Source organism: Phyllostomus hastatus, unplaced genomic scaffold (assembly GCF_019186645.2).
Source record: "Phyllostomus hastatus isolate PE091 unplaced genomic scaffold, TTU_PhHast_1.1 phas_scaffold_317, whole genome shotgun sequence".
In the NCBI taxonomy this organism is placed as follows: Eukaryota; Metazoa; Chordata; class Mammalia; order Chiroptera; family Phyllostomidae; genus Phyllostomus; species Phyllostomus hastatus.
The window spans coordinates 22,778,113-22,799,584 of NW_025334023.1; the positions used below are offsets into that span (position 1 = coordinate 22,778,113).

The 21,472-nt window shown below is 33.8% G+C and overlaps 1 protein-coding gene across 1 annotated transcript in view; it reads right to left on the minus strand.

Annotated features, from left to right (window-relative positions):
• CNTN5 (contactin 5) overlaps positions 1-21,472 on the minus strand; it is an 893,122-nt gene that overhangs the window by 377,057 nt on the left and 494,593 nt on the right. Inside the window, exon 6 of the mRNA XM_045818134.1 lies at positions 10,472-10,567. Within this exon, the coding sequence (XP_045674090.1) occupies positions 10,472-10,567 (96 nt within the window). The remainder of the gene's footprint in view (positions 1-10,471; positions 10,568-21,472) is intronic.

Genomic DNA, 21,472 nt, shown 5'->3' on the forward strand with positions numbered 1-21,472 from the left:
ATATACTTCACTTTGGCAGTGATGAATGTTTAATTTAGTTAACAATTTGGTAAAGTCAATGAAAATAATTGATGAATTACTTATTTATTTGAATTGATGTAATGAATATATTGGCCAATGGCCTATGTATGCACAAATTAAGGGTTGTCAATAAAATTTCAAAATAATGATGTAGAAAGACCATATAAGATTTTCAAAATGGCACCGGAATTGTAATTACATAGGCCTGAGTCTTTGTCATTTTATTTATTTGGTGTGGGACTTTAGGCAAGCTTCTCTGAGCTTTGATATCCTCATTTATAAAATGTAGGTAGCAATAATAAAATTCTAAGGCAGAAATAAAGATGAAGTAAGTTATTATATAGAAAATGAAAATACTAGTTTCTTTCCTTCTCTAATCTAATGAGATGGCTGACCCTAGTCAGAGCTTAATTATGGGTCTCTGTGTCCTAGTAAGTTAACTGAAGCCCACTTGATTGAAACATTTTTTAGGGAAGAAAAATTATAGTCGTATGGTCACAATGACACATTAATTGATCACTTTTAAAATTGCAAAGTAAACATGCAAATATTGGAAGAGTTGTGGATTTCATGAATTTAATAAAGGCAAATTTTGAAATGGCTGCAATCATTAGAGCATAGGTACTAACCAAGACCAAATCAAGTGTCCAGTAGCTACAAGAATGTGGACCATACATGCTTCCACATATAAGGGTTTGAAAGCAAATAATTGAGAAAGACCTAGGGAAAACTGCCAAACATCTCAAACAGTTTTAAGACAATTGCTTTTTGTGATCGTGGTATAAAGTTGAAGCGTGGGAGTGTAATGTTATCTTACTATGTTGTAGGAAAAGCAGTCCAAAAAGTGGTCTTAAGTTGTTTTTCTTCCTCATAGTTGTGGTTATTACAGAATTTTTAAGTTACCAGGTTTATATTTTGTAATGTTAATTTTCACTTTTTAAGAAAAAAAATATTAACCAAATGCTTTATTTTCATCTTTGTAAAAAGTTGGTCCCCATTTTATATAGATCTGCTTTAAGAGACTAATTTCTGGTACCAACTATGCTAGGATGAAGAAGCCCCCTGCAGATAGCAGTAATACCTGATGCCCTTTCACTTCACTGTCAGGTTCTGTTTTTCTTTCACTGATCCCTGTCCCATGGCAAGCGCTCAGATTCACATTTCCAAGTGCCACTCATCTTCTAATTGCCTTGTCACTTTGATGGCAACTAATCCCTGCCAACTGGTAATTAATGTTAGCAGGTAATAATTTAAGGAGTCACCTCTCTCACAAGCATTTGCATTTTAAAGAAGATTCTTAAAGACAGATCTTCAAGAAAAATTGAATTTAATACTTACTATCCTCTAAGCATTGGGCTAATTGCTTTATATAAACTCTCTCTTAATTCTTACAATCCTGTGAGGTGGTTTTTATTATTCCCTCTTTATAGAAAAGATAAGGCTTAATTTAACAAACAAAACCAAGGGTAATCATCCCACTAAGGCCAGAAGTCCCTGGTTCTCTGAGTCCAAATTTCAGATAAAATATTATAATATAGTCTAGTATACAGTTTGGAAGCAGACATTACCTAGTATCCTCCATCACATTGTCTAGGAGGCCACCAAATTTTATACTCTGGATTTGTTTACTTATACAGAACCTGGTTCTACAATGGATTTGAGGCTGGTGGAGTTATCTACCTGTTTTAAATTAGATTAAGGTAAAAATATTTTCAATCTAAAAAACCCCAAAATTTTATTAGTATAAAATATCTCCACTGAAGTGTAATAGCTTATACATGAAAACTGAAGTCCTCCTTAGCTCTAATCTAACCAATACACACCCTTCACAGAAGGGGAGTCTTGGGGCTATGGGGAATGAGGGGCTGCTAAGGTTTGGTAGCACCTAGTATATGACGAGGGTTCTTACTCCTCCAGTGCCCATTGATATTTGAGGGGTTTTTAATTGAATAAATTATGTATTAGATATTTTTAATGAGTAATTATTAAAAAGACAACCAAGTACAGTATACTCCTGTGTTTGCTGCTTGTTTAAGCATAGAAGCTTTGCTATACAGATCATAACTTTATAAATTCTGCTTTATTCTATGATGACTTAAAACACATATGCAGACATAAAATACTTCATCTGTACATTTTCACAATATTCCCTTAACCCAGTTTTCATGGTTATTTCTATATAACCAATAACTATGGTTTTATTTTCCTTGACTTTGAGACACAGTATACATTTAGTACTAACTAGTATTCCCCATGAGTGACAAGAGTGTCACTATGATTCTATGAGTGAAGAAGTGATGATAAAAGGACTGGTTGGCTTGAAGAGCATGTTTCAGAGAGCAGGACCTGGGTCTCTGGTTTTCAGCTGGTAGGGAACCAGATATATCAAAAACTGGGGATTTATTTTATTTGTGACTCAATCCCACACAACCTCACAAGATCACTAAGGCAAAATGACACCTGGCTGATAGAGTTGAGAATAGCTTGTGTAAATCTAGGTGTCTGGTCAGTAGACTTTTATTTTTTTATTTTTTAAACTTTTTAAAAAGATTTTATTCATCCATTTTTAGGGAGGGAAGGGATGGGAGAGAGAGAGAGAGAGAGAGAGAGAGAGAGAGAGAGAGAGAGAGAGAGAGAGAGAGAGAGAGAGAGAGAGAGAAACATCAATGTGTGGTTGCTGGGGGTTATGGCCTGCAACCCAGGAATGTACCCTGACTGGGAATCGAACCTGGGACACTTCAGTAGAATTTTAAAATGATAAAATATTTTTGAAATGTTTCTTGTATTTTATGTTATTTTTCTAGCTATAAGTGACTTCATGTTTCTCCTATTGAATGTCAGGGCAGGGCTTGAATCTTCTATGTTCTTTTTATACCTTGTTCTCTGCCAATAATAGAGATAGAAAATAATAATTCTGGTTAGTTTCTCTTGAGGATATAAGCTTCTCTCTTTCACAGCCACAGAGTGCCTGGTATTCCTGAGCATCTGGAAACCTTTCAGACTTCTAGACTTTGTATGTTTGAGAATTACAACAACACAGTCCTTAGTGGATGAATCATTCACCTTTAGGCAATTAACTTAATCCTTACAACCATTTGGAGGTTTAAAAAATGTAAGCTATTGATATTAGTAATTTCAATGTAGATTTGAAATATCCCTAAACTATGCCACACAAATTCACAAATTCTGCTAGTAACTGGCAGCTGTTTAAACTGGTTTGTGTCACAGAAACAAAACAACTAATTTTTTCCCACACTATTTGTTATAAAAAGAGAAATACATGAGATTCATACTGTAAACAGGCTGCCTGAGAGATCCCAATCAACCTTATGTTGATTATGACTAAAATAATAATCTTCTGCTTAGATCTCTTTTATAGACTTCAGAGTTATGTATACAGTTCTCTGTGATAACAATAGGTACATAATATTTCATATATCCATAATTCAACTACTCTTATTTTGTCCTAAATGAACTTTATTTCTTAGTTAAAAGAAACAGTCACAGAGCCATAAATTTGAATTTCTTTTTTTTTCAAATTCTACTTGACTAATGAATAAATGGATCAATTAATTGCCTAAACTGAGAGCAATCATATCTAAAGTGATCAAAATTATTTTAAGTAAGCACATTATTTCATGTATACTTTCTAAAATAACACAAATAAAATACATAATTTTGAAATGAATAGAAAGAAAGTAATGAAAAACCTTCCATTAATTAAAAAAAAGACAAAATAAAAAGAGGGCAAATGAATTACTAAAAAAAGTAAGGTAACTAAAAATAAGACAGAAATCAATATAAATAGGCTAAACTAATTTAAAAGAGAGTAGGCACTCAGTAAATATTTGTGAATGAAAAGATAAGTAAAACATTTGATAATAAAATAAATATTACTTTTTAGAGGTCAATAATTCCATTGTTAGAAAAGTCTTTGTATTCATGCTATAAAAGTCTTAGAAAGGCATTAACCAAGATGCACATTACATGGTATAAAATATATCAAAGTTTGAAATCCTGGTCCCATAATTTAATGAGAGTTTAAGTGTTTCACTTAGTTTTTCTAAAGCTTAGATTCCTCCTCAGCACAACAGGCATCACAATAATCTCTAGCTCTCAGATATTTTGCAAGGTTTACTTGATATACTAATTGTGAAAATATGATAGACATGTTGTAAAGTGATATAGGAGGTCTGTCCAGAAAATTCCAGCCATTATTAATGTAACAAGAACAGTTTGCATGACAACAATGTAACCTGGCAGCCAAGGAGAGTGGATTGGAATGTGTATGTGTGAACAATGATGACTTCACAGTACCAGTCAGTGGGGTCAGTAGCTGCCATTGAGTGAGCATGTGCATTGTGTGGCTGTCACTTTCAAAATGACTGAGCACGTGTACTATGTGGCTGCACAGTAGACATGCAATGAATCTGCATCAAAGTTTTTGGCAAAGCATCAAATCAGCCAGGTGATTCAGCCCCACTGCAACCCAGATTTGACTCCCTGCAACGTCTGGCTTTTTCCAAAACTAAAATCACCTTTGAAAGGGAAGGGATTTCAGACTGCTGATGAGATTCAGGAAAACACGATGGGGCAGCTGATGACCATTCCAACAAAGGATGTTACAGAGTGTTTTGAACAGTGGAAGAGACACTTGGAGAACTGTGTGAGGTCCCAAGGGGCCTACTTAGAAGGGGACTGAGGTGTCATTGTCCTATGTACAGTTTTTCTTGTAGCTTGTGTCTTTTTTGATAAATGTCTCTATTTTTCATATTACAGTGCTGGATACTTACTGGACAGACCTTGTAGTCACATATATTTTTAACTAGAGCCTAATACTTGTACAAAAATTTTGAATCCACTTCAATGTAAGCTTATGATATTAATATTTCTGCACATTATAAGACCAAAATATGTTTAAAGTAAAATAGTAATTACTGACTTCTTTATTTAAAAGTATCTGTGGTAATAATCTCTAAATCATTAAATAATTCTTTTATAGTTATAAGTTTTATGAGGATTATTTGTACATTTCCACACAGATTTTTCTTTACAATATAACCCAGAATTTCAAAGTCACTAAATGACAGAGGAGTTTTTGGCAACCAAAATCATTTTGAGCAGATGTGATTAACACTTTAGGAAAATATATTTATTTTCTGGTAGATGAATAACTACCTCAGTAGCCAATCAAGATGTCTTCATTCACAGATGTTACTGACAGAACTTAATAAGATCTCTTGGGAAGTAAAGAAAATTTAGCAAACCAGTCTATCCTGGCTATTGTCTTTTATTCACAGAAAAAAACTGTGCATTGTATGTCCATTTGGGATAATGAGAAAATTGTTTTTTGGGCTATTTCTAAATATTATTTAACATTCTCTGACATATAAACTACTTATAATTTCATATAATTACCACTGATTCATAATAACTGCTATATTTTGAAATTGTAGTATTTGAAAGTGATATTAGGTGACCCAAATATCTGTCCTAAATATGGGTTGCAATAAACTAATTAATAGCAGGAGGCTGATAGGAACTGTCTAAAATCCTATAAAACTTAACTGCTAGAATCAGCACATTCAGTCAATTATTTACTATGCAGTAAATGAATACCTACTAAGTGTCAGGTACTGTACTAAGCACTGGAGATATAAATAAGATATGACAAGGGTTGTACCCTTAGAGAACATATAATCTATTAGGGGAGATAAAAATATTACTAAAATTTTACTTCCAACACTTTACTTCACATAACAAAATTCTGATAAGATAAACTATAACTTGAAAGGAGGAAATAAAACAAGAGTAAAAAACAAACTAAAATCATGCGTCAGTTAAACAGATATGCAATGATGAGATGATGATCTATCTTCTAGTTAGATGAGACAGAAATTTGGGGCTGTGATTTCTAGTATGTATCATGTTATTTACTCATTTCATAATATACAGTCTCACCTCACCCAAAGGCCATTGTTGAAGCCATAGCTAATGGGTGCTGGAGCAGGTATCAAAACCAATGCTTCTTTCACCACAGAGTTCTGGATTATCCTTTCTATATTTACTCTGCCTCTTCAACCTGAATTATTTAAGACATTTTTAAAGTTCTCCTTCTAACTGATCAAGCAAAATACCAGGATTAAATCACTATGTCTCAAAATGATTTTGATCTCAACTAGTAAATCCAGCACTTCAGGTTTCAACTTGTTTCTTTGGCAAAAATATAAAATGTTACATTTTAGTCTTCCATATTGATAATGTGGATCACATTTAATTTATCTATTCTACATTTTACAACATCTTTATGAGAAAAGGTAAATGGTAAGAAAGTTTTCTTACTATAAAGCTGACCTATTTTCTCCTGTTCCTGTTCATTATTTCTCAAAGTTTCTGATACTTACGTATGGAGTGAAAACATTGAGAGCCAATACAATTGCTGATGGTTTATATGTGGGGTGTGAGAGAAAGCGAAAAGTGAAGAATAACTCTAAAATCTGCTGAATTATAAGGAATGAAATTGTCATCAACTGAGGTGGAAAAGACTGCAGGTAGGGCAGGTTTGGGGAAGATAGAATCAAGAGCTCGGTTTTAGACATGGTTAACCTTGAGGTGCCTACTAGTCATCTAAATGGAAATGTTGAGTAGGCATCTGGATACAGAAGCCAGGGTCATGGTTGGAGACACACATTTGGGATATGTTGGTATTTAAAGCCTAATTGTCTCGTGAAATCCAAGAGAGTGAGGATATATTAAGGAAAGAAGTTCAAAGACTGACAATTGCAGGACCATGACATTTAGGGGCTTGAGGAGATGAGGCAAAAGCAGCACAAGAGATTAAAAAGTAAGGTGGGGGAAAGCAAGAGACTATGGAGTCCTCCAAAGAAGTATTTTGTGGAGGAAGGAGTGACACACTTAAGACTGACAATAAGCCAAACATCCATTTCCTGAGGAAAAGATAAACAGAATGAGGTGTTTCTATACAAAGGAATTCTATTCATCAACATGAAGTAACTACTGATATATGCCACAATTTGTTTGAACCTGAGAAATAGTAGGCTAAGTAAAAGAAGCCAAACACACACCCATACACAGAGACTGCACATTATACAATCCCATTAGAATAAAATTTCCAGAAGAGGCAAAAGTGCAGAGGCAGAAAGTAGAACAGTAATTGAGTGCGGATAGGTGGGAGAATGCCTTTGTTCCATGATGGAAATATTCTAAGACTAGATTGTGGCATGACTATAAATTTACTGAAATACATTGAGCTATACCTTTGAAATGGGTTAATTTTCTGGGATATAAATTTCACCTCCCCACCTGTTAAAAAGAGAGAGCAATAGACAGGGAATGGGATCAAAGAGATACAAGAAAGAGGAGTGGAACTGGATAGCATATTCACAGACTAATCTTTTGAAGAGTTTTGATATGAAGAGGAGCAGAGAAAAAATGAGGTAACAGCTGAAAGGAGACATGAGATGGCTTTGCCTTTTTTTGTTTTGATTTAGAGGAAGGGACAGTGAGGTTGCATGCTGTTGAGAATGACTCAGAAGGAAGTAAATCATCTCTAGTAAAGATGCAGAAGGAAAAATTACTAAAGTAATTTCTTTAAACAGAGAAAAACAAAAAAAACAAACAAAAAACAACAAAAACACTGCAGCTCACAGATTTAGGAATTGCTCTTAGAAGCACAATAATGCATCTATACTAAAAAAGGGAAGTTATAGTCTGTCAAGTACAGAAGGTAATATGTGTGTGATTTGGTGATGAGGGCTGTGGACACTATTTTCTAATTGCTTTCCTTTCACAAAAAATGGCCATCAGCTGAGAGTGTGGATGGGAGAAAAATCTTTAAGAAACAAAGGGAATGAACTAGGAGTGTGTTAATGACTGAAACAAGGAAGTGTAGAGTCTGATAGCTTATAATTCAAAATTGAGGATTTGTAAGGAGGATTAGGAGAGTGAGCAATGAAGAGAAAGGAGGATATATCTCTTCCAGACACACAATGAATGGTACACACAATATGGGAGAATAAACAGCCATAACTTTAAAAGGCTGCAAGAAAGTCATATCTTCAGGAGACATGCAAATCTCAAATGGAGCCAGAATCTTAAAGGAAAGTTCAACAACGCTGAAGATACACAGGATTTGATCAGGAATAACTACTCATATGGTAAGTGTTATACATGGGCCTGGATGCTGAGCTACTCCTGTTATATTGGGTCACGTATGTGCCCCTGAAACTACATTGTGATAACACTGATGTTTGAATAGATAATTTGGCATAACACTCCAGAATAAGTAGCTACTACGAGTCAACTTGTCTTATAACCTTAAATTATATAATCACTCTAACAGTTCTTATGACACATCTGCAATGGTAATCATCTGGCTTTAATCTTACAGTCTAAAACTGAGATTGCATTTTTATTTTATCAATTAATATGTATTTTTATTATCATTGTTCAGTTACAGTTATCCCACCTTCTTCCTCGCTCTCCCCGGCCTTCCCCTGAGCTCCCACAGTCAATCCCCACCCTATTGCCCACACCCATGAGTCCTCTATTCACGCTACTTCACTTGCCCCTTCTCCGTCTTTCTTATATCATGCTTATCATATATGCAATTCATTATACTATTTCTTTCCCATTGAAAATATGTTCTACATAGTTTTCTTTGCAAATTGGATAATTTTCCTCTGTGTAATCTTAATGGTTTTATTTCCTATATTATCCCTTGTCATTTCACTCTTTTTTTACACATGTTTGAACAACCTTGCAACATAAATTATATCTCAGAGGACCTTGTCCCCCCTCCTACAGGAGTCATTTCATGATGTTAACTCCTATAAGTTTGCTGATGAATACCTTCATCCTCTGTGTAGCCTGTTGGTTTCTCCTCCCCTTTCTCCTCAACTTCTTTCCATTCATCTCTAACAATTAATTATTCATCTAATGTTGCCTTTCAAATAAAACCTGTCTAATAATCCATTAGATGTAACATATCTTAATACTATAGGTTTATACTAAACTAATTAAATTATTTTGTATTTCCCATAAGAAAAAAGTTAAAATACACATTGCCTTGAAAGAATCTAGACCTTGAATAACATGAAGGTAAAACTAGATATGTTTACTGTAAAGTCCCCAGATAGATCACAGAAGGATTAGTGAAACTGAAGTGACATATAAGAATTAAGTGGGTACAACTCAGAAATTATTACTAATAATTTTGAAACTAAAGTTATTTCAAAGTATTTTCCTTTTGAAATTTAGTGTACTATTCTTTCAATTAAAAAAAATTAGCCCTGGCCAGCATGACTCAATTTGTTGAGCATCACCTGCAATGATTCCAAGTCAAGGCACATGCCTGGGCTGCAGGTTTAATCCTGGGTTGGGGTGCGTAGAAAAGGCAACAGGTCAGTATTTCTCTGTCACATTGATTTTCCCTCCCTTTCTTTCTCCCTCCTTTTTTTAATCTCTAAAAATGAATAAATTCTTTAAGAAAAAGTTAGAAGGAGGGTCAGATAAAGGTGAGAAACTCTAAGATGTTTGAATGAAGTCCTATTGTAATTCATGATAAGGATTTTCTATGGTGGGACAAAATTGGGCCCCTTTATTATACTAATAATGCAACCTAGAAAGAAGTGTGGCTTTCACACTAAACAAAGAAAAAAAAAGTACTGAGATGCCAGAAGGTCTTTATTATTTCTCATATAGAAATAAACACTTATATACCCCCTCTCTCTCTCACTGATGCTAGCCACTCTTAAATTGTATTATAGGAAGACTATACTGAAGTTAAAAAAATACTCATTTTAAATTACAGGACTCGAAGAAAATGAGTACAATTAGCTGTGAATTGGAAAAATGAAATTATTAATCTGAGCACAATTTACTATAATGTTACTCCAAACTTCATGAAGTATATACTGATTATTACCATGACTCTTAAGAGCTGAAGTAGCCAAAAAGAATGTTATAGTTTTGTTTGAAAATCATAAAATATTTCTTAGCAGTCTTCGTTTCAGTGTGATAAACACCATAAACCACCCAGTTTCCAGCTTATCTTCTGCAACAAGATGCACATTGGTATTAAGTTAACTCAACTCTGACACTCCAAATAATTTTGAAAGGTCTTTACTCTCTCAGCTTATCACTTTCTCTGAGTTCCAGGCAATATATCCCTCAGTGGTAGCACACAAAGACTTGACCACAACAGTCAAGACTTAGAATGGTAATAAAACAATCTTATCATAGGAGCTCAGTCTCTTGTCCAGTGATATTTAGAGTGTATGATGTTTAATTACACAACTGGTACTATGATACATTTCAAGAAAACCATGCACATTTTACCTGGAAGTCACCCCAGTCAAGACATGGTCTAAAAGAATGAGCATAATAGTAAAAGACAGCAGCAGCAATACAGAATGGGATCCTACCATACCTGGAGAATGAGGTGGAGGAGAGCACATCAGAACAACCCCCTGGCCTTCCCTCACAGAGACTGCACTTCTCGTCCGGCCACTAAAATTTCCCAGATCTGTCAACACAACACAGCATTTAGAACATGGCAAAATGGAAGTTAAAGAATGCTACTTTTATAATTTGTACTTACCTTTCTCTCATTATCTAGACAAGCTTTCTTCTTGTTTGTTAAATAGTGATAGGAGGGCCTTAAAAATAAATCTATGCCATCCAATTTTAAATACCATTATGTTCAGATTGTATGAATATTCTTTATTTATAGTGCATACAGTTGCCAGTGTAAAAAGAAATTAGACAAAAACATTTACAACACATTAAATAGTTCTTTTATTTTTTATATTATTACCTGCATATTGATTTTTCTACTACCAATAAAACCTATTTATGCACAGTGAGAAGAGAAATTGAAGTGGATTAGGGGTACCTGCTGTCCAACCACTTGTCTCATTATATGTCATGCTAGGAGTGACGTGTAAAACCGAGCATTCATTTGTCAAATTAGAGAGACTTGTGTGCTCTAGCAAAATATGATGAGGATATAAAATGTTCTTTTTATATAAATGTGAGTGAATAAGTCATGTTACTTTCATTTTATAGAAGCCTGTAATGGCCTGTATGAATTAATTATTCTAATCTATTTTGATTACTTTGGGAATTACAACTATCAAAAAACTCACATGTCTGAAGGATTATAGCATTGATTGTGGTTCAATTGTCTTCCCTTAAATTATATTACTACACTGCCACAATTTCAAATACTGTCTTAAAAATAAAATGACCTAAAAAAGAATTCTATGTATTATTTGTATGTCTAATATTGCTTATTGATATATTTGTAGCTCAGTACATATGTCCCTTCCTCCCATCTTAGGCTAGGTTGGACAAAGACATAATTTTTACAGTAGTTTCTTAGAAATGGTAGGAGTTCAGTATTTTTATAAATAAACATTGTTCTAGAATTCTCAGTCTATGAAAACATGTTCTCATGGTAAGAAATGTTCTTTGAAATTGTTCTGCCTCTCTTTCCTTTAATCATCAATTGTAAGAGAGATTTTTGAAACTTTTCATATTTCATGCTAAAATAGTATGCTTTACAGTAATACAATTTATTAGTTCCCCATATTTAATGTTTGATAATCTGAAAGATGATGAATATAAACAGTCAAGAAAATATTCTTGATATGAAGGATATAAATCACTAACTTTAATATCCTAAAAGAATCCTAATTTTACTTTTTGTGAAAGATAGTTAACAATTTCCTTATATGCTGAATTTATAATGAAATCTGCTTAATACATACAAAATGATAATGGACTAATAAATAGTAAAGGCATAATGCCAAAAACAGTCATAGAGGTATTCATTATTGAAGAAAGTGTTTAGGATTTTACACATAATTCTGTGTCTCACTGTAAGTAGTCATGCTTTTCTCAAAGTGTCAAGACAAGAGAGAGAGTAGTCCTAGTTCTACTTTTCTTCTTTTTTTGACAGTGTGAAAACATACACACTAACTTCAAGTAAAAATCAAGTTCACTCATATTCAAATATCTGTGGCTTATAGCTTGAAATTCATATGCATTGGTCCTTAGAGATAGAAGCTGTCTTTTTTTTTTTTTAACAAATGATCTCAACATAAAAACGAAGCAGGCATGGTTTCTAATTTGACTTCCTTTGACTCTACTCCAAAAACAGCGAGGGAACCATACAGTAAGGTGTTGGTTGTGATAAGGCTGTACTATCTTCAGAAAATATGTGGTTTTACTTTCTTCTTTTTATCCTCATAGGATTTATAAAATCTGGAAAACTATTTGGATATCAATTTATTTTAACTTAATTTCTTAAATGTTTTTTGAAAAATATACATGTAGCTTCTAATACATTTACTACAAGTTTATATTATGCTTAGTGTGACATTTCAAATCAATCTATTATAGTTTAAAAGAACATTTTAATAGAAAACAAGACTAAATGCCTATTTCTGGGAAATTCAAGTATAGTCATGGCTTAGAAAATAGATACAAGAAAGAAAAATTATTATGGAATTATTATGACTGGCTTGTGTTTTGAGATCACAATGCCCCCAAAAATAGCACTCATCTATAATTGCTATACTCTGTATTAGCTGGTAATACAGGTACAGTTTAACATTTCCTCATGGAGTTGTCTCTGTGTCATTATGTTCTGGGTACTACAGTACCAGCAGTACAAAGATAAGTGGCTGTGAATAGATAGTTTTTATATTTTGTAATAACATACAAACACTAAAAAGAGGTCTGCACTTTTACAGAGAGTATCTTTTCTCATTTAAATGTGTCTGCCTAGGAAAAAAGTGAAATATTTCTATAATGTAAAAAAAAGATGCTTTTGTCACACACGGTCCTGGTTGATCCTCAGAATGATTTCTGTGAAAATTCCTTGGTTGGAGTTGGGATAGCAACTAGAGAAAACAATCTGAGCAAAAATACAGCTGATTGTTTTCATCTCATTGTGAACAGAAAGCAGTTTCTTTGGAGGCATTCATCAGAGAATTTAGTTTGAGTGCTTACCATTTTACTTTAATAGATTATACATTCTAACATATCAAGGAGAGAAGTGAAAAAAACAAGAACTTTAATGGTTGGGGCTTAGATTATATTACTACCATTTATAGAAAGTAAAAAAAAAATACTTATTTATATGTTCTACTTTTGACCTTTGAGGGAAAAGTGAGTAAAGATAAAAATCTTAAACAAGGACTTAAAATTAGGGTTTAAATTATGAACTGCAATAAACCTCTTTCCAGACTTACTATAAAGCACTTGGGCAAAAAGACAAGCAAAAGACTGGAAGAGAAAGTCTGTGGTCAAGAATCACAGGGCCCTGGGCCATGTCTTTTCTCTCCATGTTCTTTCCAAGTTCAGAAGCTCATTCAGGGTTTAATAGTTGAGCTTTGGCTAAAACTGTAGCTTACAAAATTATTTCATCTATTCATCCTAAACCATGCAAAGAAAAAGTGGTATACAATAAATGATGTAATTGAGAGTTTCACATGACAGAATGTAGATTTAGGATGTGTGATTTGAAGCATGTTGAGACAAGATGTAAGACAAATTTCATCAATTCATTGAACAAAATTTTATAAATGCAAACTTTACACCAAATGTTAAGTAAGATATTGGTGATACAGAAAAGCTGTAGAGAAAAGATATAGATATATGAACTAAACATATTGACTTGGGCCAACTGTCCTTAGACTCAGCTTGGAGGAGTCTGTGCCACCAAATAGATGCATGAGGCCAAACCATCACAGCTTCAATCTGTCACAGTCATACTTATGAGTTATCAGCACATACTGTATACATTTCCCATGTAGCACTTCTTGTTATTCTCCTAAAGTAAGTTGCAAACACATGCGCACACACACACGGACTCATATACACATCCTCCTTTCCTCCCACCCTCCCTCCCTCCCTCCCTCCCTTCCTCCATTCCTTCCTTCCTTCCTTCCTTCCTTCCTTCCTTCCTTCCTTCCTTCCTTCCTTCCTTCCTCCCTTCCTTCCTTCCTTCTTCCTGCCTTCCCTCCTTCATGCATGCCTTCCTGAATCCTTTCATTTCTTCCTTGCATTATTCCACAAAGGATTTGAGGCATCTTTATATATATAAAGATGCCTCTTATTTTGTATTTTATATATATATATATATATAATACAAAAAGATAAAACAGGTAGTTGAAAAATTCCAGGTGAAGGCAAAATAAGTGTGGTAAGAATCCTGTAGGATAAGATAAGAACTTATGAATGTATGTTACATACATTTGTAAATTATTAGAAGATGACAATAAATTTGATGCTAAACTTACGAGGATCAAAACAAAGATGAATATGTCTCCAGTCTTAGAATTCATGGTCATTGTAAGACCAAAACTTTTAGTAACTCAGGAAGAGCACAGTGTTACTGGGTATTGAGATCTAAGAGGAATTTCTCCTGAAAGACTTCATAAAGATCACAGTGGGTGGTATAGTAGATTCAGCAACTTTGCAAACCAATTAGGAAAGTTTTCAATCACTGAAATACCTTAAACAGTTATAGTGTGAGGCATGCACACACATACAGATAAAATATTTTAAAAACCATTCCCTAGACAAATGAAATATTATAAAGTGTTGGAGAGAGAGAGGGGTTGAAAGAAAACTGGCAAGAAAGAAAGTGAATAAGGGTCCTGGACACTGATGTCATGACCTCATGTATGTTAAATACAATAGATTAGTTAGTTATCAGGGAGGAGGGAAAAGGTGTCAAGGCAAGAGAATAAATCTTATACATTAGAAATGATGTGCTGAGGTTCACCTGTCTCCTAGACACTAATTTTCCAATCTTAAATCTATTCTAGGACAAGTGGCACTCTTTGGTTTATGGGAGTTGTGAGTTTGGAAGAAAGAGAATGGAGTGATCCTTTTCAATTGTACTTGGTTTTACATTCATCCTGGAGGTACTGTCAGTAAGTTCTACATTGTCAATGCTCCAAGCATTCTCAATTAATTCTCTAACACTAACAGTGCTGTGAATAATGAGATCATTCATTATGAGTTATGATAAACATCATAAAATTGAATTTGAATTTTTACAAAGAATTAAAAAATGAAAAAAGCAAAATGCTACTTGAGTTTAATTCTGAAGTCACAGCATCAGATTTATATGTAAGATTGAGGAAGTAAGAGGGGTGCTCTCTCTGAGGGGTCTCATGGTTTTAAATTCCATGATTTATATAAAAACAACTGACAACTTTCCTAGTATTGACGTGGTATTTCCTGCTTCCCTTGCAAAGTGATTGCATATTGAAGTCTTTCCTCCTTTTGACATTGTTACTGTTGTTTCTATTACTATCTTCAGGATTATTCAGATTGTTGTCAGATTTTTGTTTCCCATGTAAATTCTATGTAAAAAAACTGACAATCCCTCATTCAGAAACTATCTTTGTTTGACATTTTAAAATGTTAAAAAATAAAGGGAAATACAAAGACATTCGTGAGTAATAATCATAGTGGCTACTAGCATACTTACTCAATGCCAGGCATTCTGGAAATTAAATATTAATTTCTGTGTTTTAAAGATTATTAACCACAGGAGAAAAGCAAATAAAAACTTGTCTGTTGTTACAGACTTAATAACTAATGAGTTGGCAAATCAAACTCAATGTGGTTATTTAAAAAAGATTTGAGAACAAAAGTAACCCAATGTTCAGAAGAGATACCAAGATGATTTTAGAAATTTAGAAATAATGTTCATCAAAATCTCATCAAAAATCACTATAAAAGGCATCCAAATTGGAAAGGAAGAAATAAAACTATCTTTATTTGCAGATGATATGATACTGTATATAGAGAACCCCAAAGATTTCACTACTAGAACTGATAAATGAGTCAGCAAACTAGCAGGATACAAAATTAATATCCAAAACTCAGTTGCATTTTTATATGCCAATAATGAACTAACAGAAGGGAAATTAAGAAAGCAATCCCACTCACAATTGCTTCAAAAAGAACAGAATACCTAGGAATAAACCTAACCAAGGATGTAAAAGACCTGTACTTCAACAATTATAAAGAGGTTGGAGAAATAGAAGATACAAGTAGAAGCACATACCATGTTCATGGAGAGAAAGAGTTAATTTCATTAAAATGTCCATACTACCCAAAGAAATCTGTAGATTCAACACAATTTCTTTCAAGACTCCAAAGACATATTTCACAGAACTAGAACAAATATTCCAAAAATTTCCATGGAATCCCAAAGACCCTGCATAGCAAAAGTGATCCTGAGAAAGAACAACAAAGTTGGAGGAATTATACTACCTAATATCACACTATACTTAGGGCCACAGAAATCTGAAAAATATGGTGCTGACATAAAAACAGAAACATAGGTCAATTGAACAGCATGGAGAGCCCAGAAATAAGCCCACACCTTTACAGTCAATTAATAGTCAACAGATGAAACAAACACATATAATAGGCTAAAATAGTTTATTTAATAGTGGTGTTGGGAAAATTAGACAGATACATACAGAAAAATGAAACTAAACCACCTTCTTATACCACTCACAAGAATAAATTCAAAATGGATCAAAGAGCTAAATGTTAGACTCAAAACCATAAAAATCATAGAAAAAAACATAGGCAACAAAATCTCAGACATTGCTCATAGCAATATTTATAAACATATCTCTCCAGGCAAGGGAAACAAAAGAAAAAATAAACAAATGGCACTAAATCAAACAAAAGTTTTTTCACAGACAAGGAAAGCATCAACAAAATAAAAAGACAAGCCACAGAATGGGAGAACATTTTGCTGATACATCTAATAATGAGTTAATATCAAAAATTTACAAAGAACTTACAAAACTCAACACCAATAAAACAAACAACCTAATTAAAAAATGAGCAAAGGACCTGAACAGATACTTCTCCAGAGAAAACATACAGATGGCCAATAGACAAAAGAAAAATGCTCAATGTCACTAATCACCAGAGAAATGCAAATTAAAACCACAATGAGGTATCATCTCATACTCATCAGAATGGCTATCATTAATAAATCAACAAACAAGTGCTTTTGAGGACATGGAGAAAGGGGAACACTTTTGCATTCTTGGTAGGAATGCAGACTGGTACAGCCACTGTGGAAAGAAATATGGAGACAACTCAAAAATTAAAGATGGATTTGCCTTTTGACTGAGTGATCCCACTTCTGGGAATATATCTGAAGGAACTCAAGACACTAATTCAAAAGAACATAAGCACCCTTGTGTTCATTACAGCATTATTTACAAACACCAAGATATGAAGCAGCCTAAGTATCTATCAGTAGAAGAGTGGATAAAACAACTGTGGAACATTACATAATGGAATACTTCTTGGCTGTAAAACAGAAGAAAAGTTTACCCTTTGTGACAGTATGGATGGACCTGGAGAACATTATGCTAAGTGAAACAAGCCAGTCAGAGAAAGAAAACTCATATGTGGAATCTAGGGAACAAACTGAACTAACAAGCAAAAAAGACAGACCCATAGCTAAAGAGCAGGATGACAGCTAAGGGTAGGGGGTAGAAGGATTGAGCAAAAAAGAAACAGGACTCATGGACATGGACAACAGTGTGGTGACTGCTGGAGAGATGGGCTATATGGGGACTAAGTGGTAATGGAAAAATACCATAAAATTATTTTATAAAACAAATAATAAAAATAATTTCTGACAAATGAAAGACACAAAGATGAACACATTAGTGATGAATGGAGAATGATTTTTATATTTATTTTGAGAGAATTAAATTAGAATTTTCAATGTATAGCCATTTTTTTCCTCACACAAAGCCTTCCATAAGACATTTTACAACAAGCAAGATTCTTAAAAATAATAGTTTTTGAAATAGAAATTTGATCGCTGAATGGTACCTTGAGTGAAAGCCAAAATATATGAAGCATTTGGTGTTTTACCCCAAGCATGAACTCATGATCCTGTGATCAATTCATTAGCAGATAGCAAGCAGGGCAAACTAGCCCCACTTATTGATGAGATCACTGGCATTCGCTAAGGTTAAATGGCAAAAATAAAAACTTACAGCCAGTAATAATTTGAGCCTTCGAGATGACAAAATCAGTTTTGGAACTAGCATGTTTTTAATTTAGAGTTATCCCAATACATTTAGAATATTTCCATCAATGTGATTGTTTCTTCAAACACTTTCCTATTATGTCATATAAAGTAATGCCACAGTTCTTTAAAGTAGTTGTTATGTCATCTGTGAATGAGATGTCACATTACTTTAAAAAAAAGTTCATTATTTAATAAAATTAGTCTTCTAAGAATATTAGTTGAGAAGATTAGAGGTGTGTTAAAAAATACTTTCCATCTATTACATGAAGATAAGAACAGTATTAAGATATACCTGAAGTGGTAAGGTAAATTTACAAGAGATAATGATAAGTTATAATGAGACCATCTTTATTCCCATTTTTTCTTTGGCTCTATATAACAGGTCAGATAACTAATCTCTTGCTATGGCTTGCCATTTACACTTTACATGTTTTTAAACACAAGTCATCCAGGTGAAGGCTTTTTTAACTAAAAGGAAATCAAAGCTCGCTAGTGTATGTTTGCCTTGAAAGAGATGATTTTAACTACATTATAAGTAAAACAGTAAATTGTAATTGCTCTTGTAAAAAGATAAATTATCCAAAGAGTGTGATAAAATGTTTTTGATCTTAGGTCTTTTTTTGGTGTCTCGATGTGAACTACAAAAAGCTATTTCTGTGAATAATATAAGTGGTGAAATAATATCAAAAGTGAAATTTTTGTATAAATTTGATTAGCTAATGTGATGACAGTCTATAAGCCCTGTCAGAGGTTCTATACATTGGACTTAACTTTCTACACTTTGGGTATGGAATTACATAAAAAAATTATTTGGTTGCTTCCAAGTTCAATTTTTTTTTCCAAATCGAGATTATTGGAATTCACCAAAAGTCTCAGGACATTGTAAGGCTGAACATTGGAAGGAAATAATATAACAGAAATAACAGAGCAGTTATTAGGTTTTTGAGTAATTATAGACCCATAAAATTGAATGTTTTCAGTAAAACCAAGTCATTTAGTACATAAATTCCTAAAACTCATAGATCTTAATATTGTCTATCAAGCTTTTAGGCCTGTTTCTTTAGCTATTTTACATTTTATAATCTTATTAGATAGTCATTTTGTTGCCTACGACCATGATTTCTTACCTATTTCTCCCTCCATCTTATTTCCCTGGCACAACTTCCACCTTGGTTAGATTGAACTGTCTACCTCCTTTGCTCTGAGAAAGGGAATGCGAATGGAGAAAAACATCAACAATGATGACAAGTTTTGCTCTAAATTCATGATCACGAACCTCAAGCAGACCCTTTGTGGAAAAATCTATGAACTGTGACAGAGTTTCTATATGTTTGACTTAAATTTTATGGAGTCAATTCTCTCTCAATCCTTAGACAATACTTTTACATCTACTCTCTTTCAAAACAAACTCCTGCTTCTTCCCTTGCTTCCCACCCCCCAATTCCTGCAAAAATGTAAGTAATCTAGGAACGAGTATAAAGGACACAAGGATAAAAACTAGGGGCGGGTGGAAATGGGAGGGAGGAAGAGAGGGCTGGGTGGGTGGGTTGGGATGGGAGTAAAAGATAGAAAATTGTACTGCAACAATTTAAATAAAATTTTAAAAAATAATAAAATAAAAAAGTAAATTCAAGATGGATAAAAGACTTAAATAAAAGTCATGACACCATAGCAGTCCTAGAGGAGAACATAGGCAGGAAAATCTCAGTCCACGCAGCAATATTTTCACCAATATGTCCCCTAGAACAAGGGGCATAAAGGAAAGAATAAGCAAGTGGGATCTCATCAAAATAAAAAGCTTCTGCACAGCTAAAGAAAATAGCATTAAAATAAAAAGAGAACCAACTGTATGGGAAAACACATTTCAAATGATACCTCAGACAAGGGTTTGATCTCCAAAATATATAAAGAACTCACATGACTCCACTCCAGGAAGATAATCACCCTTAAACTTTTAAAAGATGAATGCAGGAGGTTTGGGAAATGTTAAAGGATTTGGTGGGCTTTGAAGTTCTAGAGCCATATTTTCAGCCCTGTAAAGACTTTATTTGTAAAATACAGTTATTTTTAATACCTTAAAAAAAAGAAATGTAAGTAATCTAAAAACTGCTTATATGTACTTCACCTACAGGCGACACTGTGATGTGTGCCTCCAATTCCCCTTCAGTGAAGGTCTTGTCCCAACTGTTGGGAGTCCCACTGACAGACAGCTTTCTGCTCTCAGCCCCTTTAGAGATTGCCTTTGTTAGAGAGAATCAGGTCACCTAAGGTTATATCCTTTCCTTGGGTAGTACACAGCCAACACTTGCTCAATGAGTGAGTAAAGTAGCCTGACCACCTTGGTCCAAGATCAGATAAACCTGAGAAGCCATTCTAGGTTTAGTGTTCCTTTTAGGTGTCAGCTGGGGGCAACATTGAAGCTCAAACTGTCTCCTTCCCATGCCTACACCTTCCTCCTCCCTTCTAGTGGGTTGATTCCAAAGGCACTTCTTAATAACCATCATCTACACTACACTCCAACTTGTCTAGTCTATTTCCCAGAGGTGTCAACCTTAATGCACTACTGCAGTAGCTATCAATTTATCTGTATCTCTATTGCCCCTGATCCTCTTATCATAAACAAATTGTCTGCGACCAAAGACCCAGCTCTCCTTCCTGCATCATCAATAGCATTCAAACATTCTGGTATTTTCCCAACATCTTATTTTAAAAAAGAAAGAGAAAGAAAGAAATATATGTATCTTTTTGACCCAATTTTCCCCTGACAATGAGGTTCTAACCCATTGTCATTCTCCCAGTCTGCAAGCACAATTCCCATTCTTTCTTAGCTTCTCAAATCAGTCTGTCTTCCTACCACTGGATAAAATGCTACTATAAAAGTAACCAATGATATCCACATTGTTAAACTTATTGATCAGTTTTTCAGTTCTCATCCACTTGACCTATAATCAGTATTTGATTAAGTTGATCACACCCTTCTTCTAAAAACAATTTCTTTACTTGTATTTTTCCTCCTTAACTGTGCCTTCTCCTTCATTTTCATAGCTTATTTGTTCTCACCTTCCTGATATCAAAACATTTCAGGGACTCATCTTAGTCCTTGAATTTTTCACTTATTAATCCACACCATTCCTGAGGTTATGTTACTTTTCTACTTAAAGATCATGTATACATCAAAGAATTACCAAATTTATTCTTACCTGGACATCTTCCTTGGATGGCAACATACAGATACACATACACACACAAACACACTATTTGCTTGATATTTCCATTTGGATGATTATAGGTACTGCAAACATAACATATCCTAATGGGATTCCCATT